The 27,001-nt window shown below is 38.9% G+C and overlaps 2 protein-coding genes across 3 annotated transcripts; both read right to left on the bottom strand.

Annotated features, from left to right (window-relative positions):
- Positions 1-735: 735 nt before the first annotated feature.
- hps5 (HPS5 biogenesis of lysosomal organelles complex 2 subunit 2) lies at positions 736-15,151 on the bottom strand. The gene is made up of 23 exons (XM_042411561.1): positions 14,944-15,151; positions 12,412-12,541; positions 12,053-12,163; positions 11,826-11,890; positions 11,467-11,659; positions 11,135-11,265; positions 10,446-10,664; positions 10,293-10,364; positions 9,984-10,072; positions 9,597-9,775; positions 8,103-8,261; positions 7,514-7,673; positions 6,041-6,158; positions 5,443-5,589; positions 5,179-5,247; positions 4,487-5,088; positions 3,743-3,863; positions 3,504-3,653; positions 3,291-3,410; positions 2,976-3,089; positions 2,751-2,857; positions 1,704-1,989; positions 736-1,290 (listed from the first exon to the last, which is right to left on the bottom strand). Exons 2-23 carry the CDS (start codon positions 12,517-12,519, stop codon positions 1,230-1,232), a joined length of 3,381 nt encoding a protein of 1,126 aa, XP_042267495.1. The 5' UTR covers positions 12,520-12,541; positions 14,944-15,151; the 3' UTR covers positions 736-1,229.
- Positions 15,152-15,913: 762 nt separating this feature from the next.
- Positions 15,914-25,249, bottom strand: gtf2h1 (general transcription factor IIH, polypeptide 1). 2 transcript variants are annotated; one of them, XM_042411594.1, is made up of 15 exons: positions 25,055-25,249; positions 23,538-23,706; positions 23,255-23,447; positions 21,887-22,052; positions 21,637-21,730; positions 21,129-21,278; positions 20,919-20,998; positions 20,670-20,803; positions 20,495-20,582; positions 20,308-20,396; positions 19,406-19,523; positions 17,831-17,924; positions 17,455-17,570; positions 16,759-16,851; positions 15,914-16,675 (listed from the first exon to the last, which is right to left on the bottom strand). In XM_042411594.1, exons 2-15 carry the CDS (start codon positions 23,689-23,691, stop codon positions 16,589-16,591), a joined length of 1,656 nt encoding a protein of 551 aa, XP_042267528.1. In that variant the 5' UTR covers positions 23,692-23,706; positions 25,055-25,249; the 3' UTR covers positions 15,914-16,588. The 2 variants fall into 2 exon arrangements, with proteins under 2 accessions (XP_042267528.1, XP_042267527.1); XM_042411593.1 differs by having other exon boundaries at positions 25,060-25,249.
- Between the last annotated feature and the right edge of the window lie 1,752 nt (positions 25,250-27,001).

The following is a 27,001-nucleotide window of genomic DNA, read 5'->3' as shown; positions in this document are numbered from 1 at the left end:
TTCAATCTGATCGTCCCGGTGCCAGTGACGCAGGCAGGTGAGTGAGCTGGAATTCTTGGAAATGACAATGAACCAGGGATGAGGATGAATAATAAGAAAGCAAAAAGGATCAGACAGAAAGGCGATTGCGGTCAATACACATTACAGGATGTTACTGACTCATAAAGAGTCTTTAAAAGTCAAATGTGAACCACCAGGACTTCCATCTGCCCACTTCTTCCCTTTGATGCTCCAGGTGTGTGATACCATCGCATGAGTCATCAGTCCCATTTCATTACGTTGTTATTAGTATTATCTCTGCTGACCCACATTATGCATCATCTACTTTATGTGCAGGGAGAAGAGTTGAAAACATGAAATGTTTGACTTATCTCTTAACTTCTAACATGAGCAAATAAAACCAAAACTGTCTGCATAGTGGTATTATTGTTGTAATTTGGATGAAGTGACTCTGTTGAAGTGTCAAATTAAGAGTCAAAGTTTAACATATTGGATTGTTTGATACTTTTGATGTACAGAAATAAACAAAGGCAAATAAAGAGACAGTTCCTTGATTATTCTGCACTACATGTTGGTTATAACCACTCTTGTGTTTGTATTCTACTCTTTTTCAAACTGCTTTTGATGTGGATGTATGAGGAGAAAAACAGTTTCATTTAAATAAAACTCTGGCCATAATCGCACAGATTAAAACCTTTTGTTCCATAAAAAAACAAAAAAACAATGGAGGAAACATGATGTTTCATACAGACAGTTTTTATTCACATAATATTACCTAGTTAGAACATTTCACTATAATTGTTGACAGTTCATTTTCTTGTAACAACAGGATAATCTACTTTTTCGTTTGGCCTCAGAGTCATCAGATATTTGCTTATCTGTACATGCGAAAAAGCATTTAACTCAAATCATGAAAATATCAGTAATGCAACAAACCCCTGTACATTCACCTGAATACTGATAAAATTAAAGTAAATGGAATGAAGAGGAAAATACTGAAAAATATTTGTGCAAAAAAAACAAAACAGTTAGCAATTAGAAGTTAAATAGATAATACTGTTTTCAATGGGAGGATAAGTACCTTCATGAGAACTGGCAAGCTTTTACAAATATCACAGTGTATAAATTAAGCCACAGCTTCAAAAGCAGTTAGTGGGGAGACTTACATCAAGTGTTAGTTATCTCATTTAGCTGATAGGAGCTTCTGTCTACACGGCGCTGATCTGCATTTAGGCGTGCTGAGACCACAGGAACCGATCGCAGCGCTCGAGCATCGTCTGAATCGTTGCCCTAGAATAGAAAATGGAAGAAACACAACTGTAACACCTACAAGATAAAGTCCATTGAACTGTTACACTGATGACAATCAAAAATAGTTCCTCAGCTGTTATTCCAGACTTTATTTACACATTTTAGTTCAATATCTAGTTATTATAAAAGACTTTTAAGACCACTAATATAACTGTCATGTTCCCCAAACCACCAAGAGACCTCTCAAACAATTCATTCTGCTCTCTCTGCTCAAATTTAACAAAATCAATGGATTAAAATGTTTTTTCTTCCCCAATGCTGCTTGCCTTTTAAATATAAACAAAATCACATAACGCCAGAAAACACTCCATGTGAAAAAAGTGCTGGAACTGCTTCCTTTTCTCATGAGCTAATTAAACTTTGATAGCTTGGTAACTGACACTCTGACTCACCTCTGCCTCTTCTCTGTGACTCGCAGCAGCTCACAGACCAGTTTGGAGTGGGGTGAAAGGACCAGCTGCACTCCACACTCCTCCAAGATGGCCAACGCCCGGTCTGGCCCGGCCATCCGAGCCAGCAGCAGGGTCAGGTTCTCAGGGCTGACCTTCCCGCCACAGTCTGCTGAGCCATTAGACAGGCTGCTACCATTCACACCTGTGGCCTGCTCTGAGACGCTGCTGCACCGCTGAGACAGCTGGATCAGGAGCTTCCACTCATCCAAAGTCTGCGGCTCAACACCTGGAAAATGACAGAAAGCAAACCTGTGTGTTTAAACTCTCAGAAAAAAAAGTGAATCATTAATTACTTGGACGTTTCTTGATTTATAACTTCACGTACGTACTGAAAACCATTGTTGGGATCAAGACGTGTCAAGAACTTAACTGAAAGAGAACTTCTGAAAGCTTGTAATCTGTTTCTTAAAAAACATTTCTTTACAGGATCAAAAGTGCTGTTTATTTTCAGGTTCTGCCTGCACTGTCTACATACATGTTTACAGAATTATTGAGCTGTAATGTTGCAACTGTTGCACCAGAGCTGTGTCCAAGTCCAGGCGCTGGATCTTTTGTTGCAAAGGCCAGACTGAATCTGCATCCAAAGTCAAACATTTCCAAATTCCAAATTTCACACCACAAAGTCGACCTCAAATGGCCAACAAAGTATAAATACCAGCAGTAAACTCAGGTAAGCACCATGCTATATGCTTATCACCATCATACTCTAATTTCAAGTCCCTTTTGTACTGCAACAAAGACAAAGAAGAATCACCACATTTTTTCCCAGAAAGAGTGAATCCATTTTGGTTTATTTGTGTTGTCTGTTTTGGCTGGTGAGCTAATCATTGTGTTATGAAGAAGGTGCAGTGAGTAGTTGATGTAAACATGCTCCACTACTTATGTATCATGTGTATATGCACCTGATTTCCTGGTAGCGGACATGGTTTTCGGTATGTATCTCACTAACCCTTGACATTGTAACCAACATTCGTCTCTGTCAATTACCATCAGGCTCTTCCAGTAGGGTGATGTCATCCAGCTGACAGATAGTGGAGAAGGCTTCTGTGCGGCGCTGCAGCTCACGGCAGAGATACAGATAGCCAGTCCAGTACCTGCAAACACACATATTATACAAAAGCTGACATGTGTCCCTTTCTACCAAAAACTGCTAATAACAGCAAAAAAAATATGACTTGTCTTGTTTAGACAAAAAAAAAAAATTGGAAGTACCCGTGACTGCGGCACATTTCTGACATCTTCTGCTTGGAGGACAGATCTGCGGGGAGACGTATCAGCAGAGACAGGAGGCGTCCATAACCCCAACTGAAACAATGAGAGTGCCACCTGCAACGGGAGTCACATTTAGTCACAGTTACAGTTCTTGTACTTTACTTTCACTTCAAGATTTTACATTGTTGTGGCCTGAATATAATCCAGAGATGAAATGGTAGCATCTTAGTTACCATCCGTCCAGCAGATCTGTTTTTTAGTTAAAACAAAGAAAAAGTTATTTTGCAATTTTTTTCTCACGCAACAGTAGCAGACCTGGGCAGTCCGTCAGGAGTTAAGGTATCACAACGCTGAGGAGCATCATGGGTAAGTGCGAGCTCAAGCCAATCCTGTCGCAGTGATTCTGGTTCAAGAAGGGACTGCAGAAACGGCAACCTGGAGGAAGAAATGAATGTAAGATTCAGCAAGAAAGTGAGATCAATGTCTTTTTTTTTTTTCTTTGACAAAAAGATCAAACTGAAGATGTACCTGTGCCCCTCAGTTCGTGACTGGACCAGATTATCCAGGTATGCCAGGAAGTGGCTTTGTTGAGCCATAGCCATTACGTCGGCAGGAGTTATCGTGGGGTAGAACTGAGAAAACGAGCGTACAGCTGCCTCCCCGTGCTTCTCATACAGCCTACATGTTAACATAGTGTAATTACTTCCCAAGGTCCATCACAACTTAAATATATGTTGATGGTGTAAGAGAGAAACATGGGTACTGACCTGTGTAAGTGAGCAAGGAGATGAGGGGCACTCCAGGGCTGCAGCTCTCTCAGACTGCGTAGTGATCTCAGTAAATCCCCTCTCTGAATAACCTCCACCACCTTACTGGACTGAGTCAGATCTGTGGGGAAGTATCAGAAATGTAAATGTAGATACAAATACAGTTTGTTGTCCATAGGCTCGACTACTCCAACACTGAACTGAGCAAAATCTATTTATCAGTATGCAGGCTTAAAACTTTCTCATTTGTTTTGGTTGTGTTATATTCTATGTGATCATTGGCTAAAGCTATTTAGATGGTTTTCTACAGTGAAAGATTTAACCAGATCTTGGTTGGCAATCTTTGGCTTTTTCATATACGGTAAACCCATTAGATTCTGCATGTTTTTAATAAATGGTCAAATGAGATGCTTTTTATCATTCCAATGGAACAACTACATTGATTTAATTCTGAAACACAGCACAGTCTTTCCTTGACTATTTAGTGGAAACTAAGAGTCATTTCACATTCATCTTTTGTTTATTATTCTGCAAAAATTTATAATAATTTCCATTTCACATGGGGGAAGCACACTGTGTATATTTATTCCTTTTTAAATGTGTATATTTCCCTTTTTTATTTCTCTAAAATGTGTTCTTTCTTGATTTGTAAAATCTGAACATAAAATCTGGGGGGAAAAAAGGAAAAGATTAAACCAGAGAGTAAACCAGTATGATCAAGTGATTTAAGAAGAAGCTTCTGACCTAGCATGGCCTCAGTGAAGGAGCTCTTCACCGCCGGCTGCTCCTGGTAACAGAGCAGACACATTCTTCTTATGCGCTCCGCATCCAGCAGGAAGAAGTAGCGGCGCAGGAAGGTTGTGCAGCCCAAAGCTCGCTCATCTGCCTGGTTTCTGAAACAGCTCAGCTCTGTGTATAGTGTAGCCAGCTGTGTGAGATTAGCCAGGAGATCTGATGGTACAGGTTTGGGGGGAACCACTCGTACAGGCTCTGGAGAACTCCCATTTACAACGGCGGGCTCTTTCTCATTGTAATCTGCAGTCAGCTGACTCTCACACTGGCTCTCTTTTTCTCCGAGCTCTGGAGGCTTTTCTGTATTTTCCTCTGTAGCGCTCTCTGTGGATTCTCTTGATGAGCAAGAAGACTCCTCTGGCTGCTCTGAGAAGGTGTTTACATAATCCCTCTCACATCTCTGTTCTCCAGGTACATCCGTGTTTGAATCACTCACAGCAGCTGACCTGAGCTCTGCAGGTCCGAGAATTCGCTCCAGCACCGGCAGCCACTCCAGCAGAGTTTCTCCCAGGCAGACTGGATCCAGTAGCACCATGGGATCTTGGATCTGGGAGCTGGTGTTGGAAAAATGTAACATTTGAATAACAGAGTACACTTTGGTTTCCACAGAAAAACTGGAAAAAAAAGGTAGTAGCTGTACTTACACGGCCCTTTCCGTCGCTGATCGGAGCTCCAGCATGTCGGCCTCTGTGTTGGGCATTTCATCATAAACCCTGTGACGACAATTATCATTCACTGGTTTGATCTGATTAATTTTAAATGGTCTACTCATGACAAAGGTTCAAGGTATTAGTTCAAATTTGGTTGAAAATCACAGAAAATAAGTAATTCTTTATTTCAGCACACAATCTCATCAGTTCTTAGTAAAAACTGTTCTAACATGGTTTTAGTCCACGTTCTGTACTCACTCATTTTCAACTTCCTCTGAGAACGGAGCAGAAGCGGCTGACATTTCAGCTTGTCCACCCTCTCTGAAGTCAGGCCGTTGCCAGAGCTCAGAGTTCATCTGGAGGGTGTTGATCTTCTCTGTTGTCTTCTTAACAAAACTGGAAACGCTGAGAAAAAGAAAACTGAATTAAAATAACCATTCTCCAATAAGATTACACTTACATGGATTTACAATCCAACAGTGAGAAAGGCAAACAGAACTACAAACAGTGAACCTTTTCATATGGCAAATGACTGAGTGTGATGCTTGGAAATAAAACATACTGCATGTGCCTACACAGATGAACAATGTGAATTTAAAAAAAAAAAAAAAAGATGCGTGACTTGGGTGGAAAGGGGAAGTAAGCTGTCAAAAAGCACAGCTGCATTTGAATAATAGGTTATTGTAGGAGTTTCGGTCCTCATAACAAAAAAAAGAAATGATACAAACCCCAAACATTTTCGTAAGTGTTCAAATATAACTCAGTAACTATATGCCTCCATGGCACAGGCAGCTGTGACACACTCCTCTATTTAAAGCTGTGAGCCTGTTTGTGCTTAGTTTCTCTGGATGTTCACCTGTCTTTGACGGCCTGCAGTGCGATGCGGGGGGGTTTGGTGCGGAATGAGAGGGGGAGGTGGAACGGCAGGCCTTGCTCAGATCGCTCAGCCTCCATACGCTCAGTGCTCTGTGGATCTGAATAAAGATTGGGGCAAGAGCCAGAGGAAACACACAGATGGATGGAGTACCAGAGGGGCATGATGAGAGGGAGAAGACAAAATGCAAGCAGATGGAGCAAAGGTGCCAGACAACACTACAGAGAGCGTAAATTAAATGCTGCACAATACAGAAAAAAAAAAAACAGAACCAAAATGGTGATATGTGTGTATGATACAATGGAACAGACAAGAAACTTGATATTAATAACGTGGCATTTATAAAGCATGTCAACCGTCAGGGTGATCATTCAGCTCTCACAGCAAATCCAACGGAGCAGCACAGCAACATTTTTGATTAAATGATTTTTAGTTTTTTTTAATTTTCAAATAAAATCAGTTTCAGGTACACAGGTACAAATGATCAATACGACAAAGAGTCAAAGAGTCAAATTATTATCAGTCACACGTTTATATTGATAAATCTTTCAGCAGCTAGCGATGTCCTCAATTCCAAATATCTTATCTGTCAGTTTTTTTTTTGTTTAATCAGTTGGTGACATAAAACTGAAAATAATTCACTCTCTTTTCACATTGAAATCAGAGGAGGAGGAAAAGGAGTTTGTTCTTCCTACACACACAGAGCAGAGAGAGAGACAGTGAAGAAATAAACAAGAAAGAATATGTGTGAGTGGGTTATTTGTTTATATCCTTCCAGTTTGCTGTAGTTATCGTTTTCGCATCAGCAAGGCCAATTTGTTTTTGATTTACTCTGCTGATACTTTTCCAGTTTGTTTTGACTGTGAGTGAATGAAAACTCGCTGATGTCTGAGTCTGTTCTTGTACAGCTGGACGCTGCATCACTCCGCACCACTGGTACGTATAAATTTACATCCCAGGGAACCTTACACTGTTTCTTTATCTTTATTTGCACCAGAGTGTGCAGATTACACAAAAAGGAGAGGTAAATAAGACGTTTTTAAGAATAATAAAGATAGCACAAAACAGCTGTTATTTGATTATTATTGTTACCACAATGTGAATTAGTTTATATAAAAATATCAGAGCAAGGCTTTAATTAATCTGCTGCCATTCTTTATGTGCAATTATCTCAATAGATTAATATATGAATACTACAACATAAATTACAATAAATATTACAGTGATCCTCCTGGTAAGGTTAGCTGTTCATCTCCATCTGCTTTTCATTATATTGTTACTAATAATTATTTGTATTAATAGAAATGATTCTATTAACTTTTGAAAACTCAATTCATGTTGTCTTTTTTAATATCAGACAAAACGACACTTTTATAGAAAGCATTTGTTTATAGTTAATATCCTTTCACCGTTCAGCCGGGCAGCTGATGCTCGAGAGCAAAATCCGCCTCTTACCATGATCCACCTGATCGTCATCCTGCACAAAACTGAACTCCTTGAGCCGCTCCTCCTCTGACATGGACTGATTGATGAGGGAGCTTGTCTCTTCATCTGACTGGCTTCCTCTGCGGCTGATCACACGATAGATTCCACAGTCCAGGACGTTGAAGCTCTCCTGGATGATGAAAATAATGATATCAGTATACTGTTTAAAGAAGCTGTGAGCTTCTGTTAAATTAGCCTAATATAAACAACCCTCTGCTTTTGTGTCAAAACTTGGAGAGGAAGTAATCTAACCATGATGTATTTGTTTGATGTGGAATTATTCTGCACACCATGTAGCTTCCTGGACCTCATGACAAGTCAGAGAAACAAGTTAAAGAAGTTTAAGATAATGTTAGCTTACACAAGTTTAATTCTGCTTATCGCTTCCTTTTTTAAGCTTTTTTTTGTGTGTGTGACACTTTTGACTTCATTTTGGCAGTGAACAGTAGAAAAGTGACATGAAATGATGGGAAGGATGACATGTAATAAACAGATACTTAATGAAATGCCCCAGTTCCTTGAATGTTCTCCACAGAAGGTTCAAGTTATTTTAACTTACATGTGAGGAGATGCTGCTTCTGCGGCTGCTGGAGGCAGAGTCCAGAGGCTCTAGCTTACTGATTACTTCCTCCAGTTGGCCAATCATCTCCAGCTGTGTGCTGGAACTGAGCTGAGACCTGAGGTGTTCAAGGCGGTCGATGGGGATTGATTTCCTGGCCTGCATAAAACAAGAACGATGAACAAGGCTTTTATTTATGATTTATCAACACTCAACTCACTACAACACAAGTAAGAAAAATACGTGTGCTGAGATGATGAGAAATCTGGTTCGGATTTTTAAGATACTTTATTGACATCAAAATTTAACCTGTTGCATGTAAATGTTTGGTTTCACCATCTGCCCAAACTCAGACTTACAGGATTCTAGTGCATTTTGATACTTTTCACTTTTTCTAATGTGGCCTGTAAAGCCTGGTTATTTAAAGGATAAGTTCACAGTTTTTTAAGTCTGCCATAAAACAATAATCAGGTGCTCATACACAGATAATCCATCACTATCTCTGTGTTAAAAGTATATTTCTATCTAAGTCAATAGCAGGAAGCAACTCTAGCACCTGTCTGTTTCTTTTTAGGTTTAGGCCCTGAGACACCTCAGGTGAAAATTTCATTTCATTCTGTGATTTTTAATGGTAACACAGGAGGTCAAATATTCATTGAACAGCTTAAGCCAGGCTCAGACTACAGGAGTTTTAAAATCCTAATCAGTTTTGAAATCAGGTTGCATCACACACATAAGGAGAAACTTTGCAGATGTTCTTCTCTCTAATCTCAAACATGCACACACTAAAAGATTTGAAAATAATGGCACATCACACACTACAGGATATTATAAAGATTATCGTGCCAGAGGAAGCAATGTATCACCTCAGGTGACCTCACGTGATCTCATGGGGAATCAGATGTAAACAAAATACTTTTCAGTGAGAAAAAACAAAAGCAGAAGACTAAATGAGTCTGGATGAAAAAATGGTTGGGGGGAACATGGTCAACACAATCGTCTGTTCTTTAGCGCGAACTGGAGGTGAGATTTTAACTGTCAGTTTTAATATCTGTCAACAGTAGTACGCTAGTTAACGTCAGCCTCAATGGCTAGAGTGTTTACTGTTGCTTGGCAACACCGTCAGCTCTCTCTCATTGGCTATTGTGGTCCTGCTTGGTAAATATTGACGTAATCATCCAGATTTTAAATCCTAAATATCAAACAAGTTTGAATTTATCGGGGTGGCCCCCATGAGTCGGCAAGCAGTTCTGGAGGTTTAAGATTGGATCTGTAAACCCCTCACATACCAGATAATCTGGGCAGAGCATCGGTTCAGACCAAGGTCCCAGACCAGATGTCTCTGCCGATTGTCTGGAGGGATGAATCGAGGATAAATTGGCCCAAAAACTCCTATAATGTGAGCCCGGCTTCAGACAAGATTCAACAGATTTGGTTCAACTTTGCACATGGACATAAACAGTTACTGTAGCATGGCGGTAGCAGCCATCTTACCCGTCCGGTGGTGATAGCGTGCTGGAACATACAGCAGACGGCAGCAGCCAGAGGCCAGGACTCCCTACGCAGCAGGCGCTCAACACAACGCTCTGCAGATAACAGGGAGAGGTGGGACAGACGCCCGCTGCCATGGAGACAGAAGAGCTCACTGCGGTAGACTGCGATGTCAACCAAATCTACAAAACCAGAAAACAGGTTTAGTTCAATTCCCAGTAAATCAAACAGGAGGATGACTATAGACCTAATGATCTCAGTAGTACTTTTGTCAACATATTTATGGTGTGTGTGTGTGTGTGTGTGTGTATGTTTATGGACAAAATGTTTGATCCCTCAGTTACTAAAAAGGATCACTTGTGTTTTTTTGGGAAAAAGTATCAAATGCACCTTTGACTTCTGTCCACAGTAGAACTTGGCCATTATGAGGTGTGAAGATATAAATGGCTGAGTCTGTCCAGGTCAGCAGGTTTTGGTCTCTACACATATAAAGTGTACAGTTAGTTAAGTTACAGGGTCATCTGCATTTCTTTTCTTTTTTTAAAGAATGATGTCAAGTTGTTTTTACTAATATCTGATATAATTAATATTTTTAGCCTGCTTTCAATAATGTACAAAATTGATCAAAATCATAAAAATATGTGATTGCCAAGCCTAAGAACTCAGATGATAAAATATATTGAAAATATGTAATATTACCCAAAATAAAGCAGTTTAGGGAAGGCGACTGACTGGGCGCTCTTCTGCCCTGAATGGTAATGTGGCTCGTTTCTGCAGGTAACAGACAAACAAAAGACAAATTAGAAGTTTGACTTTTACAGCAGATGACTTAAAAGCAGGAAAATACGGTACCTGTAAGTGATGAGCGGTAAAGGAGGACAGGCCAGCTGCTGTTTGAACTGATGGGTGCTCAGAACCTCGCCGTTAAAACTGGCTTCCCATATTCGAGACCCCGGTCGGGCACAGTACAGCAGAGGGGGCTGACCCACTAATAATCCCCTGTTCTGAGGGAAAAAACAAGCTCCGTACTCCCCGTCACGCTCCTTATTTCCAACACGCCAGAACTTCTCCCTGAAGGCAGGAAAAAAACAACACTGCTGAGAGACGGCCAACATGGAGGAAGGAGATTCTCCAGAGAGAGTAAAATAAACACATTCAAACTTTTTTTAAACAAAAAGTTAAGAAATAAAAATGAATACATGTCAAATGCATTATGACTGTTAATCCTGTGCAGGTTCACGAGGAAAATCACGCAAAAACTGTCTTATATAAAAAGAGAAATTAGTTGTAGCTTGTAAACTATCACAGAAACTTGGTTCAGTACAAACTAAATGCAAAGAACAATCTGTCAAATATTGATGAATAGTAATCCTTTATGAATCACCACAAAACTAGCATGTCTAACATAGAAATATGGATTTAACATCTTGCTTAAAGACACTTGAGCAGGGCAGATATTTGCCGATACAGAGGCATTAAGGTGGGCCCTGTTCCTAATGGCAGACACTCAAGAGGTGCAAGACAGACATACTGGCACTCACCTGTCTGTGTCACAGAGGTAGCAACGGCTCAGAGAAGACACCAACAGTCGACTGTCTTGGTACCCGAGCTGAACCACTCTGGAGTCTACACTGGTGATGGTCTGAACAGGAAAGATGACGAATGCTGACCCCTAGACACAAAAAAAAGAATATAAAAAAAAATGAATTGCATGAATTACAAGCATATATCTTGCAAGCTTAAAGGAATTTTTTGCATTCCCCTTTTGATTGCTGTTGCCAAGACACATGACACGGATGTCACGCAACTACTATATATGCACAAGCCACATTTGATATGTTATCGAGGAACATCAATAGTGCTGGTTCAATACCTTTCCCAGCTTGGAGGATCCTGCACGGAGACAGGACACCTTGCCTCCAGAGTCCCCGACAAAAACTCTGAGCGCGCTGGTGTCCCAGCAGAGTGCAGTGATGGCATGACCCCTGTGCTCCCAAGACACACTGACTCTCTCTGGACGACCCCGCCGCTCCAGTTGCAGCTCCCACACCACCACCAGACCCTGACTGGACCGGAGACAAACACCAACAGCCGCCATTGTGAATAATACAAGTAACACAGAGATAATGTATGAGGGAAGAAGAGCAGGCTTGCATTGATTGACATGGGGTAAACTTTGTTTTAAGGCAGATGAGTGTGAAACATTTCTATACTTCATGGATAGACTCTAACCTTGTTGCAATAGCGATAAAGTCTTCATCATGAGGGCAACACGACACCTGAGTGATAGCTCCCTCCTGAAAGAGACCCAATGTTTGGCGATTAGAATTTAAGAGAAACTGACTTTGCACAAATGTGACACAGACATTCATTCATTTTTATGTGTAGCTGTATCATTTAACAGCAGAGCAACAGTCAAAGCAGTATTTCTGCACACAAGGTACTCAGTCACTTAGTACCTTGTGAGTGAGGATAAGCCTTTGTTTCCAGCCCTCCCTCTGAATTAGGTGCAACGCTCCTGTTGATGTTCCCAATGCGAGCCACTTCCTTGACACTGCCAAACAAGTACACTGTAACACAACAGATTCAAAAAGAGAGAAAAAAACAGGGTAAGCATGACATGATAACATGTAATTAGATACTGAATTTATATGTAGCAAGAAAAATGTACACAAGGTGCATGCCTGATAAATTATATAGTTAGTGTAACTGGGTAATTTTTCACTCTGTAGTACTTTAAATAATATCTAAAAACCACTGTAAATTTTCTATGTGTGATTTAATTATAAGACTCCAGACATGTGATGGTGAAACCTACCTTGAGCCTGCCGGAGTCTAAACGGAGAGCGGAGAGAAGTGGATCGAGGCAGTCAAGCTCTGCCAGTACATGACTGTGGTTCTCTGGCACAACTGGTATCAGAGGCATCTTGACTGGGGATCCTCTACAACTGAGAGAGTATGAGACAGACAGTTAAGTATGAAGAAAACGTGAGGGACTTCAAGAGTCACTACTCTGCTTCCTCACATACCATGGCCCTCCATGCTGTGTGGCATCATATGACTTTCAGTAGTGTACTCACCCTCCCAAATTGACCAGTCATGACTCCACTTTTTAGACTGCCTTCAAGCTGGCTAGCCCCCTCTCCCTAATGTCAAATGTCTCTCTCCAGGAGCTGTCAGTTAACATTTTGCAAGGAAGACTCTAATGTTCACTCTGACAGGACAAGAAGACACAACTTAGCTGAAAAGTTAGGACAAAATACTGTAATTTGGTTTTGATTTACTTGTTGTAGTTTTGAGTGAACGTCTATGGAAGCAGAGGCAAAACTAAAGCTGTGGATCATCAGGATAATCAGATTGTGTACACAAAAAAACATTTACAGTTTGCACGCTAGATAAATGTTCTCAAATAAAATGTCAAAACATAAATTCTCCTCAATATTTAAGTGGTTGCCACAAGTATCTCAGTAAGAGGTGAGAAGTAGCAGTCCACTCTGACTTTTGTCTCTATTTGTTAGCACTCTACTGTGACTGGGATGTATTTGAGGGTGACGATGGACTCAGATTGTGCATTACCATGGTTGAGGGACCTGAAGTGAAAAAGTACAATTGGCACCCAATAACTGCCATATAGAGGGGCCCTCATACACAAAACAAGGCTTCTAGACTGAATAATAATGCAGGGGCACTCATAAAGCCCCTGTCTTTGCAACTGATATTGTCATTGAATGTTGCTTACATTACTACAAACCAACTGACATGTCGAACCTGAGGGGCCCTGGGGCAGCTGATCATTTCACCAGGTGGTTAAATCCAGCCTCGGACTTCAGACTGACACTGATTGTTTGATATAAAAGTATATGTTGTGCCAAACTACTAATTTCTCTAAAGACAGTGTGGTTTTAATGCCTGTGTTTGTGGTGCTTTTCAATGATTATCACAGATTTTTGGTCAGGATGTGAGTCTTGTGCCTTTGATCAGTGGTGAAAGAAGAATTCAGATGGTTTACTCAAGTAAAAGCAGTAATACCACACTGAACATGCTCTGTTACAAGTTGAAGTCCTGCATTGATAAGGTATCAATCGCAAATTCAGGATCAACAGTAAGTGCTCAAAGCAGAAAAAATGGCCATGTCAGTGTTACCATTTTATTTGATTAAATTATCATTACTAATACATTAAATATGTCAATAGCATTTTACTGTTGTAGTTAGTCGAGGTGGAGCTCATTTTAAAAACTGTATACTTTATAGTTTAAAGCAATGCACCTCATTGTATAAGTTCACCATGTGTTCTGTAGGTAAAATCTGAATTTGTAGAGTCACCAGAGTGGTCAAGTAAACAGTGAAATAAATTGTGTATAACATTTCACCCTGAATTTTGGTGGAATAGAAATATTAGAGCTGGAAAGATTAGTCAAGAAAATTATTCAGCAACTATTTTGATAATGGATTAACTGTTTCAAGTAATTTTTCAAGAAAATAATGCTAAAATTCTCTAGTTTCTGCTTCTTAAATGTGAATATTTGCTGGTTTCTTTAGTCTTCTATGACAGTAAACTGAGTATCTTGTGGACTGCTGGTCGGGACAAAACAAGACATTTGAGGTCGCATCTTGGGCTTTGGGAAACGGCGATCAACATTCTTTCACTATTTCTGATATTCTATTGACCAAACGATTAATAATCGATTAATCGAAAAAATAGTTGACAGATGAATCCGTTGCAGCCTTAAGAAATATCACGTGTCATGAGATGGAAACACCCAAGGAAAGTCCCAGTAAATTAACTAAGTTACCTTAAAGTCTGTACTTTAGTAAATAAAGTAACGTTACAGTAACGTCAGAGTTTATTAACCGTTAACTTTACGTTCAGACGTTGACGTAGAAAAAGTTAACTGTCAACAAACCTTTAAACTTCAAGCTTTCAAGCTCCGTCGTTCAAACTTCTGTTTTGTTTTTAGTCATTGTCCTTCTTAAATCAGTCAGTAGGTTTACTGGACGACTCGTTTTAGTGTTTGTTGTCGGTAAAATGGAGGTTTATCGATAAATTATCTGCGCTTTCGCACTTTAAAGGGGCGAGTCAATCGGCCGATTCAATCTGCATCACGAGACCCTGCTGCTGACACTGATGCTAACATGTCAGTATTAACGCTAATGTGCTGCCAAAAACGTACAAAAAAATAAATGTGAGCAGGGCTGAAATGTGTAAAATACATCTGACGGTTTAACGACATTTCGATAAATCTGTGCCAACTCGAACCAGTGTATTGGAAATAACAAGTTAGCAAACATGCTAGCTTCCACAGCGCTGTTGCCATTCACTCGCTGTTTTCTCAGTTAAAACTCACTCACCGGATGATTGGGTTGACACTCAAGCGTTGCCGCCTACAAATCCACACCAAACCGCTGTCTTACATCCCTGGTTTTATTCGCTTTTTATATTTTTGGAGAAAGTCAGCGGTCACCCACGGTATGCAGCCGACCTGTCAGAGCTTCACTCAGCTGATATGAGGACACTTCCTGAAAGGCAACGCGTCGGTTTGCCCATAGAGCATGCCGCGCCGTCATATCAATAAAAACATCTCCGTGTAGTATCTTCAGCTTAATAAGACCAACCGACACCTACAGCCATACCAGCTGTAGTTTATAAGTCACCAGGTCACAAAAACAAAACAATCTTTCTTGTAATGGCGAAGATGAATAGCAGCATTTACCGCATAAACAACTTGAGGTGCATGGATTTAAAGGATAGATTTAGCCAGGTGCCCATATGAACACTTAAATAGGTTTTTACTCGCTGTAATTATCCCTCCTGTTCATACTCGCTACTAAAAGACCCCCTTCAAATGTGCTTTTTAATGTAAGTGATGGGGGGGGGCCAAAATCCACAGTATGTCCACAGTCATTTTGTGCAAAAATGCATTTGAGAGTGGATCTGAGTTAGTCATATCAAGTGGATATCTGCCACATTAACAATCTTTCTAGCATCAAATTCCCTCTTTGTGTTTCCCTGTTGAGCTGGTAAACAAAAAGAGGGACTTTGGCACTAAAAAGACATCTACTATCTACTCAAGATATCTACTTGATTTGACTCATTTGAAGTTTCATATTAGCTTCAGGTAAACTTTTAAATACATTTTTACACAATGTGGATTTTGTCCCCCCATCACTTACATTTGCATTATGAAAGGATCTTCTAATGGTCAGTATGAACAGGAGGAATGATTATGGCAAGAAAAAACAATTTCAATGTTCATTTGGGCATCTGACCGTTGTTTTCAGACTGCATTGAAAAACTGAATCCTTAATGAAGTGTTGCGGGTTCATGAACAACAGCTTTATGCCTCACTTTAATTCAGAATAACATTTTTGTCTTCAGTGCAGACAGAAGGTGCAGACATTACAAACCAGTGACAGTGTGATTTGAGTCACACACACACACACTAATGCACTCGAGTGTCAAATGTCTTTACAGTATTGCTATATTCACTTCCTCTTTCGCTTCAGATTTTCAGGAACCTTGTTCCATAAATCGAGCCGGTGCTCAGAGGAGCTCCTTGTATGTCCAAGCTTTCTTTCAATGCTCTGAGCACTGATGAAACATGTTGCCAGTCCTCTGCTTGCATCTCACACCTCAGCCTGTTATCCTGAGAGCCTTTCTGATTTCAATCTAAAGTTTGGTCATATTAAACCATAGTAGAAGTCCCAGTTAACCATTACCGGCACCAATCTCTCAACCGTTGAAAAAAAAAAAACAACACAAACAAAAGAGAAAGAAACTAATTACAGTTATTCATGACTGAGATGTAGTTAGTCTCTGTTGGACATTTGGGGATGTAGCAGCGTCCATCTATATCCTCATCATAAGCCCCTGTGAACCTTGTCCCATCAGGCTGTAATCTGTGGTCTCTTCACAGCAGTCTGGAGGGCCTCCACAGGCCATTTGTCCGTATACTTTAATGTCTTCCTTGTCCTCTCTTCGACAAACCGTCAGACTTCAGGTTTTCCTCATCATCCGTCGGGTTTGCCAGATGTGGAACTTGCTATAGGCCGTCTGCAGCATCTCCTCCAAGTGCCCTGTAAGCTAAGAGGATGTCCAATAGATTTAATACAAGAATCACCTGGTATATAAGCTTTTGTGTAATTATTAAATCATTAGAGACTTACATTTGTACTTAAGTACTGACGTTGAATCTTCTCCTGAAAGGGACAAAGCTTGGTCATCTGAAATCTCTCGAGGTTTGACTTCATTTTCATCACCTATATGAAAAGTACGTAATGATGAAACATTTTTGAAGATTAACTCATTAGGAAAAACTGAAAAAAAAAGTTTCCTACTATTTATAAAGTGAGACCACCTGTGATGGTGGTGGTAGTGATGGAAATTATACTATAAAACTATAAACTGACACAAACTGAGCGAAAAGGATGTAGTTCACAGCAGATATAGTTAGATTTTTTTTAGAGCACAGATCAATAGAGAGAAAAATGCTAATGTCCACATGAAAACAACTATCTTATAAAGGAATCTATGGCTATAAAACACAAAATGTTGTGATTAGTGTTGAAAAAGCTTAGTTAATTTTGAGTGTAATTCAGCTTTGAAAAACAATAAAACATGAGAAAGTCCAAGGGGGGATTGTATGCTGATTATTATGCATGAAATATAGAAACCTGTGAGCAAGTGTGGTTTATATTTTTTAAAAATCACATAGAAATGCTAATTGTTGTATGTATTATTAGACAATTATTAGAACTGCCAATTTATTTATTTTTTGCCAAAAACATGGGTGTCAAGACAGAGAATAACTTACTATGTGACTAATAATTTGACCTTGGTTACATAAACTGAATATTAGTCACCTTCTCCTCCAGAAATGGTGTGTTTACAGGAAAACAGGACCAGAAATGTCTCAATAGCTCTCCAGCAGCTGCATAAAGGTGCTTCAACTCTCCTTGAACTTCAGTAGGTACCATTTCTGGAAAAAAACAACAAAGAATGAAAAGGCAAATGATTTAATAAAAAAAAAAAGAAAAATCTTTTTGGGGAGGGACATGTTGACATTTTTCAAGATAACATTCATGTTGAGATCAATGATTTAGTGGAAAATACAGAAAACATTGAGGAGATTTTGTGGGAGCAAGCTGAATGTGCTGCTCAGAGGAGCAACCTCAGACTCTACAGATGCGCTTCAGGCAACAGTTTTACAGTAATTCAGCAATTTCAGAACACACGTACGATTTATGGCTTGTTGCTGCGCTCCTGCCTGCATGAGGACGCCACCTGGAGAAAGCGCTGCGATGGCAGAAGTTGCTGCTGTGCTGGACAACACCTGCAAAGAGTGAGAGAAAGACTGTGGTGAAACTAAAGGCACCGTTCATGGTTTAAACCTGATACACATTTCTGACTTTTGGGGGAAACTGAAACTCTGGATTATTTCAAAATAACTTTAGATTATTATTATTAATACATTTTGTAATATTTTCAAGACTGGAATAAGAATCAGCATCTTAATCTAAATCTTCTGACCAGGGAATGTACTGTTTGTGACAATGGTGATTCTATGCTGACTTATGTGATTACAGTCATTTTGACAATACAAGGCCCAATCAGAATTATGTCAGCAAGTTGTGAGTAAACATTTACTGATAAATAAACAGTATTTAGATTTACTTCAGTCAGAAAACAACTTAGAACGTAACTTTCAGTATGTGGCACATAAAGTGGGAGAAGGAGCTGAAAATGGTGCAGGAGGAGGGTACCAACACCATACAGGTGGGCTCACATCTTTGCACAAGTCTACTGTGGCACCAAACGGCTTCTCAAGGGACAGTTTCTCCTCTTTTTGTTGTCTTGTGTTAGAGGAGCCAGACATGTTTGAGGATACATGTATATCGCTGACTAAGGTCTCCAAAGTTCCCAAAAAACAACAATGCTGCCTCAGGGTGACTACCTGCCTGCTCCACCTTGCCTCTGAAAACCCGGAGGTATGTGACTGGAATGAACATGTTCCCTGATCTTAATCTGAGAATGTGTTGTTATTGATACTATTTTTAAAATGGTGTTTTAAAATGAAAATGATCTCCGTCCACACGAGCACTGTTTCAGAAATAATCTCCATCAATACTAACACACCAGGAAACGGATGTCACATGACCGCTGGACACGGGAATTGTCACAAATTGGTCGAATAATGGCTTGCCTCCTGTGCGATACCTGTAATTTGTTATCCATGTTGAATTAACCACTGGTAGTCAAGGCTGATGTCGTTTGTTTTCTTGCAGAAAAGGGTCATGTGATGATGTGGGGTGTAACGAATCAGGGAAGGACACATCTTCACTGATAAGATACAGGCAGGAAACAAACGTGGATGTCTGCGTCACTGTTTTCTAAAGTGTCTGTTTCCGCCCGTCCAGGCTAAAACGCAGTTCCCAGTTTTCAAACTAAAACAAGGAGGAGCAGCGTTTTCACAAATCTCCATTCTAGGGGTTTGAAAACGCCGGAGTAGTGTGGACGCTTAGGCATAAACAGGGGAAAAGTTATGCTTCCTCTTGGATGAAACTACTAAGATGATCATTAATCTTTGTCCCAAAGTCAATGATTGACTGTTGAATCACAACAAAACCTGCGTGCTCTCGACACTCGGGTGAAGACAGCAATCGAGCTGTTAACTATTCAACATTTGGTGAAAATGTGAATGCAGAGTGACTTAGAAACACCAGGTAAAGAATCTGCTGACAGTGATTTTCACACTGCCCTTCAACCAAAACAAAACATTATAAAATTACAGAAATAGAATGTATATGATCGAACCTGAGTAAGGTTGGGTTTGTAATTAGCCATCTCATGCCGGATGTAGTTGACAGAGTTGATGATATCCTGGCTAGTTGTATACTGTTGGGACTGAAGTGGCACTGGACCATGAGCATACCTTAAATAAGAAGGAGGATAAAAAGAAAATTATATTAGAAAATTTCACCGGGATAGGAAGAATCAACTGAACTATGAATACATCGATTTAAAATGGAAGAATTTATTCCTGGATGGTTTTAAAAAGATAAGCCTGTATTATCAGCATTAAACATGATGGGAGGCTGCCAAATGTAAGAGCATAGTGTCCCCTCTATCTGAGACTCCATACATTCACTCTATATGCCAAAGTTAAATTTTGGTGTTGGGTTGAGTCCACTGCCAGGATCATTTACACAGAGAGAGTAATGAATCTGAACATTAAAATGAAATATAAAATCTATTAATTAACAGCTCAAAGTGAGCACTCTGTCCAGAGGGTGTGAGACTAACAACAGATGAGCTTCTTCCCAAATTTTACACAGTTGAAATCTGGATAAAAAGTTATAAAGGCTTTACACATCTTGAACAGACACAGCTTGCTGATTAATTGTTACGTCTATCAGTTGATGGTTGTTTATTGACTGCTTAAAGCCAATTATAAAATAAAAATACAAAATATTTGGTTATTTTAGATTCTGAAATGTCTATAGGTCTATAGGCCAATCTTGGTTTCATTTATTACAATTTGAATATTTTGAGTTTTGTGACTTGGTTGAGCCATTTCAAAACATCAAGCATTACTATTATTAGTAGTGTCATTAATCACTGATGAAAATACTCATTAGTTGCAGCCCTTCTCTTAGCTTTCATTTGGAGTAAAACATGCAAAGTCAAGAAGATATAAACATGTGGACAGACTGTACCTGTCAGACTTCTTGAGGTTTAACGCAACTGTTTTTGGTCCGTTTTCCCTTTGCAGGTCTTCATATTCTATGGCTTCCTGTAATTTAACCTAAAAAAAACATTGCCAACAGAAAAAAAAGTGACTAAGTCTGTTAAAGACTAACAGCTGTATTTTGAAAAAGCTTTAAAACTATAGAACCATCGTACCTTCTTCACAGGAGGCTGAAAGAAGTCAGAATCCCTTGAGTTTCCATCTGTACTGCTTGTCTCACTGGCTTGATCAGTTGGTGTTTCCCTTTAAAAACATGATGAAGATGAAGTTAAAGATAAAGCATACTGAGCAGGTTATTGTGTTTTTTGCCTCCAGAAGTAATTTCTTTACCCTTTGCGTGAGCCTGCTGCCAGCACCATGGCACTGTGATGGTTGAACCGCTTTATAATGGCCGAGTTGCTGCTCTCTTTCACCGTCCTGTTCGAATTAGATGTTGAGGATGGTGGTGTGCAAACTCCATAGCCCTGTGTCACAGAAAATACTAAGTTCTGAGGCTTGAAGGATGCCGTGGGAAAAAGAAAGCTACACAAGTAAATGATTATTGATGTGGCTGCGACTGATCATCTCATTAAATCCCACCTCATCCAATGTTTTATCCTCTAATGACAGGAGATCGACCAAAGGATTCTTCACTCCTTGAACCACCATAGACTTTAAGCCTGCATGAGACAGATTTCAAGCATTTACATATGAAAACAGACTTGTGGCTGAAATAATACATACACTGACTTTAAAATCGTTCCATTTGTATGTGAGATTTGCCCCCAAAATAAGCTTTACAAATCCTACCCTTTTCATCCTGCTTGGCACACTCTGAGAAGATATCCTGTGTTCCTGTGTTGATGCGGTCTCTGTGAAAATAATGGGACTGGAAAAAGCGGGTCCAGAACTCCTTCTCCGTCAGGTTATGAGGCACATTTTCACTATACTTCTGCTTCACTGCAAGAACAACAAAGGTTGACATAAGTATACAGTACCAGTTAAAGGTTTGGACACACTTTCTCATCCAAGAGAATGGGAAGGTGTGTCCGAACTGGTACTGTACTCTATCAAATTTTTATTATATCTGATCAGCAACACCTATTGCACATTTAAAAGTCATTCATTGGGGTGGACACTCATGCAGGTTTTTATTCCAACAAATTCCTCTCTGGAACACAGTGTGTTAATCGGTAAAATCGCTCTTGTTTTTGTTGCTCTAAATGAAAATCTGAATATTCTCGACAGCCAGTACTTTCTCCTGGTCAATCAACAGTTGTAAGTGATGTAACTTAAAAGTGGAGATGTAGTCATTTACCTGCAGGGTATGTTCTGAAGATAGATTCAATAATATCAGCTGTCAGATTATATCTCAAGCCATTGCAGCCATCTGTCTGAGGTCTAATGTCTGCCTGTAAAGCACAAAAATGACACCTGTTAACGCTCACCTGTATGTTGTTAATGCTAATAAAGTTAATGTAAATTTCCAGTGCTTCAATCAATTATTAAATTTAACATGATCTTATTTTCTAAATATAAGGTCTAAGGTTCAAGTTTGAACTACTCACCAGAAATGCTCCAGATATACCGACTTCCTGTTTGTTGTTGTATAGTGCGGGGTCTGTGTTGTTTAAGCCTCCTAACCGGTTGGCCCAAAATTCCTCAGCACTGATCACTTGGCTTACCACTAGATCTTTATATAACTGGAAAAGCACTGGATCCTCTTGAAGCATCCTACAGAAACAAATAAAATTTAAATATTTTATAGATGACTACTTTTGCTTTCAGTCAACATTTAAACCCAAGAGAGTTCTTAATCAATTAACTGTCTAAACTTCTAAAGTAATGATGACATGATGACTGACATAAACAATTAATTTCACAGAAAATTGTATCAATATTAAGATATTATCATAACTATCTAAACCTAAAGCAGTCAAATACAAGAACCTTGCAATAAATTCTAACTTCATGAAGGTTATAATGTTCCGTTTTTATTGACACCGTTTCAGAAAGGCGTTGGTTCAACTTTATAGTCATTTTGGAGACTGTAGTTTATGGTCCAGTGAAGTGTGCTATAAAGGAGAGGTGTTGCTAGTATTTTGTCCATCCCATTCATACCAACAATGGTGGAGAAACACTTCTCAGGACTTTGAGTTGAGATTATTGCATTACTCATCCTGTTCCCAACATTATGTTTACGAATGGTTAACAATAAAATGACAGAAATGAGCTGCCAACATAGTCCTGAACACAGTCACTACTTCAAAGGTTGGCGTACATCTGTATATTTTTTCTTTCGATGCAAAGACCAAAACCACTAGTCACTAGTAAACACTATCCATACGGCATTAAACAGCGTTTTTGTTGTGTACTATTTTCAACAGTGATCTTGGTGTGATAGATAGACAATTATTTTCAAATATTGCAATGATTATTTTGCTTATCAATTAATCTGCCAGTTATTTTTTCAAATAATTAATCAATCATTTGGTCTATAAAATGTCATAAAATAATGAGTCAAAGGTGACGTCTTCAGATGTCTTGTTTTGTCTGACCAACAGTCCAAAAGATATTCAGTTTACTATCATGTATGACAAAAGAAGCTGAAACAAGCACATTTTTGGCATTTGTGCTTAAAATATGACTCAAACAATGAATCGTTGCAGCTCAACAACAAACAAAAAACCACAATGCCCATTTTCATGGTAATGAAGGAACATGTCACTGGGTGCAAACGTTTGGCTCACTGATTTGTTTTAAATAGGAGGTCAACAGAAGAACACCGTGTATCAGGCTCTGATTACTTGTTCTTAGGATCAGTTCATTGATGGTTTTGGTTTTTTTGTGTGATTTGTTGATAAAAAGTCGAAAACAGAATATCACCAGACTTATCCTTCGAAGGCAACCTTGGGAAAACAGGTGCATAGTGTCACCTGTTTTTCTCCTCCAGTTCTTTGTTAGCTTTCTTCTTGAACTTGGGCAGTAGCTGCTGCAGCAATTCCTTGGTGGCCTCACGGTCTTTGAGTGCAGTGCTCTCATTAGAGAAGTGGAATGTGGTACTCTCGCCGGTGTGAAGGACCAGCTGGAGCTGAATTTTTGCTTTACCATCTGGGCTGATTTTCTGACCTACACAGAACAGAAATAACACATTATCACACATCGTCATCGCATTATTACCTTAGCGCTACTTGTAACTTGAGGGCAAAGAATACTCACAGCGAATATCTGCATATAGGTGGCTGACAGTGAAGCGGTCTTTGCCTTCTGGACCCCAGGCTATGCGTTCAGCCATCAGATAAAGTGTGCCATCCTGCTTCCTCTGGCGAACCTTTTTCACCACCAGAAGCACCTCCTCTGATAGTGATGCCATGACTAGGACAGGTAACTGAGAAAGCAGAGAAACTGTTGACTGATTAATAAACATGTTTTGCATTAGAGATGTGCTGGTTTTTACTAAGTACATTGCGGTGAATTCTGACGATATCAATACCGCCAACCATTTCCATTGCCGTGATTATTGTTGTTTTCAGAGGACACTGTAAACACATAGCAGCTCTCCTGCGTTCTTTAGCAGTTTTATTTTGTTCAGCCACAAGGAGGAAGCTTTCTACCGGTCAAACAGAGGCAGAATAACCAAAGCATAGAGAAACAGGCTCCTGTCTGTTGAGCTCTTGCTACTCTGGCCAGGACTTTCTATATTAACATCAACCAACTGAAGTGTGGCAAACTTCAGAGAGAGAGAGAGAGCTACATTTGACCTGACTAACAAACTCCCCACGTCAAGATCATACACATCATGTTCTTCCTCACAGGTCAGCTTCAGCTCTGCTGCTGTTAGCAGTGATGTGGAGAAGTTGTGTAAAGCTGAAGTCTGCACTAACGGCCTGTAAAGGCCCATTATAACTTATTCTGTTTTGTGTGTGTTAACTAATATCTCTGCCTTTAAAAAATGAACATAGCTGTTAACATCCAGCAGATAACACTTACTATAAAGTTCTTGCACTCCAGAAATCAATTGATTAATTTCATCAGGAAAAATATCAAGAATTTTCAAAAATATGAATGGGTGCGTAAAATCTAAGAGGCACTGAGCTGCATTTAAAGTGATTTCAAATCAACTGTCTGAAACTTTGAACCGCTTACTTTTGTTTACAGCGTTGAAACTGTTTTTGATGTTATTTATAATGCAGACCAATCATGGTGTGAAGTAATTTAACTATGTTTTAGCGCCATTTTTACAATTTCAGGAAACTTTGATGATTATCGTAATATTTTTTACCTAAGATAATCGTAACATGAGATTTTGATATCACCGGCACATCCTTATTCTGCACAATATGGATAAAATCTGACAGATACAAGAGTAAACAGGATATTAGAAGTAAATGTGTGACACAACATAAACATATATTCAATGTGACGACCACCTAGTTGTTACCTGAACATCGGTTACGGAGTTAACATCACCGACGTGAACGGAAGCAATAAAGCGAGTCAATGTGGAGTAAAATATGAAGCGATGTGTGAAAGAAGCACGAATACTTTCAACTGACGGCACTGATAAATAAATGCTCTGCTTCTTACAGAGTCTTTATCATGTGCTTGGTAATGTCATCTAAATACAAAACAAGCCCCAGTCGAGCTGTTGTAGGTTTATCACATCAACTTGGCTAACCAGCGTTACGTTAGCTAGAAGAGAGAAAGACGGAGGGAGAAGTCGGCAGTAAACTTACTTTACCTCAAAGTTTATCGATACTGCGACCAATACTTCGCTTTCCTTCAACACATAATCTCTAAATTTATGTATTCTGACTTCTAAAATACACAGAATGAGTTATCTGAAACTAAATTTTGACTAACTGTAAGCACCGCGACTTGAGCGCCGACATGACTGCCAAGCTCTGTGTTACACTACAAACGTTCCGGCGGGATAACGCGACGCGACAGATGACAAGTTCCGGTGTTACACCGTATTTGGTCACCCGTCAGATTCTGTGAAATGCAGTGTCGGAAGAAGTCCTCTGATCCTTTACTTTAGTGAAAGTAGCCTATCAAAGCCACAATGTAAAATACTTAATTACAAGTAAAAATCCTGCATCATACTTAAGTAAAGGCATAGAAGTATTACCAGATAAATTAACTTGAAGCACTTTGGTAAAAGTACTAATTTTGTAGAAAATGGGGCTGTGACAGTTATACTAAAATGGTGCTTATGCACTGACTCATCACTATTAATGATGTACTTTGTTAAATGTATTTAATATATCAGATACTTTTATTTAAGTGATAGCTCTGAGTACTTCTTCCAAAACTGCAGGTCATAGAATCTGTAGGGTCACCAAATACGGTGTAACACCAGTCAGAGCCCAGTGAACTCTTTCTATACAGTATTATAAGGGTCAACAATTGGGTCAGCTGGGGCCAGTTTTTCAAGGATTTTTCATTGGAGTGCCATTAAGTGGCGCAGTGGAAACACAGGGCGATATGTTTTATTTATTTATAATTCTTTCTCATTGATAAGTGATGACTAACAGTTACAGCTTATTTTAATACTCATTTGGCTAAAAATACATAATAATAAAAATACAAGAATACATGTTCTGTGCTGCACTTTAAGACTAGAGTATTTTATTGTTATCCACACACAGTGGCCTGCTTCATTCATAGCTGACTGAAAGTACTGTTGTTGTTGTTGTTGTTGTTGTTGTTGTTGTTGTTGTTGTTGTTGCCTTAGAAAAAAAATGCCATCCACACAATAGAGCTGCAATGATTAGTGAATTAATCGGTTTGTTGCCAACTATTAGATTAATTGCCAACTATTTTGATAATTGATTAATCATTTTGAGTAATTTTTTAAGAAAAAACATGTCCAGATTCTCTGGTTCCAGCTTCTCAAATATGAATATTTTCTGGTTTCTTTAGTCTTCTATGATAGTAAACTAAATGTCTTTGAATTGTGGACAAAACTAGAAATTTGAGGACATCACCTTGGGCTTTGAAAAAAATGATCAACATTTTTTTGAATTTTATGGACCAAACAACTAATTGATTAATCGAGAAAATAATCGGCAGATTAATCAATAATGAAAATAATCGTTAATTGTTATATAATGGCACACTTAATCACATTAACAAAACCACTAATATTCATGTTATTAATGGTGATATTAAACTTGATTAAAATAGCACATTTAATACTTTCTGTTTTATTACTACTGTTGTTTTATTGTTTTTGTTTTTATTCTTTATATATTTTGATACTTATTTTATACTTAATTTATTCAGTTTTATTTTATTTTAATTGTCTGATTTTACTGCTTAATTGTAGAACTTAAATGTTTTAACCATGTGAAGCACTTTGTAACTGTTTTGTGTTGAGTGCTGTATAAATAATGTTTATTATTATTATTATTATTATTCAATTTGGTGAAATATGGTTCACTTAATGTAAAATATCAACATATTTCTTTAATAAATGTTTAATTAATAGAATTTATTAAACATTTATCTATTTATTTTTCAAATAGGTAAGGTGATGACAAAAAAAGTTTTAGAATCACTTTCATGAATTATGAAAAAGTATTCTTGGAAGTGAACTCAGACTCAATATATTTGTTTGTAGGTGACTGACTGTACTTATCTACATATCAAATAATCAAATATAACATGTAGGCCTAATA

Source organism: Thunnus maccoyii, chromosome 5 (genome assembly GCF_910596095.1).
Source record: "Thunnus maccoyii chromosome 5, fThuMac1.1, whole genome shotgun sequence".
NCBI classification, from domain to species: domain Eukaryota; kingdom Metazoa; phylum Chordata; class Actinopteri; order Scombriformes; family Scombridae; genus Thunnus; species Thunnus maccoyii.
This window is presented reverse-complemented; position numbering and strand designations above follow the sequence as displayed.

Excerpts from the sequence above, each read along its gene's own strand:
- hps5 (XM_042411561.1), bottom strand. The coding sequence starts at position 12,519 with ATGCCTCTGATACCAGTTGTGCCAGAGAACCACAGTCATGTACTGGCA. Across the intron at positions 12,164-12,411 it reads TAGACTCCGGCAGGCTCAAG|TGTACTTGTTTGGCAGTGTC; the intron begins GTAGGTTTCACC and ends GTTGTGTTACAG. Across the intron at positions 1,990-2,750 it reads CCTACTGGAAGAGCCTGATG|GTGTTGAGCCGCAGACTTTG; the intron begins GTAATTGACAGA and ends GTCATTTTCCAG.
- gtf2h1 (XM_042411594.1), bottom strand. The coding sequence starts at position 23,691 with ATGGCATCACTATCAGAGGAGGTGCTTCTGGTGGTGAAAAAGGTTCGC. Across the intron at positions 20,999-21,128 it reads TGCCAAGCAGGATGAAAAGG|GCTTAAAGTCTATGGTGGTT; the intron begins GTAGGATTTGTA and ends TGTCTCATGCAG. Across the intron at positions 17,925-19,405 it reads ACAAACCCAACCTTACTCAG|GTGTTGTCCAGCACAGCAGC; the intron begins GTTCGATCATAT and ends CACTCTTTGCAG.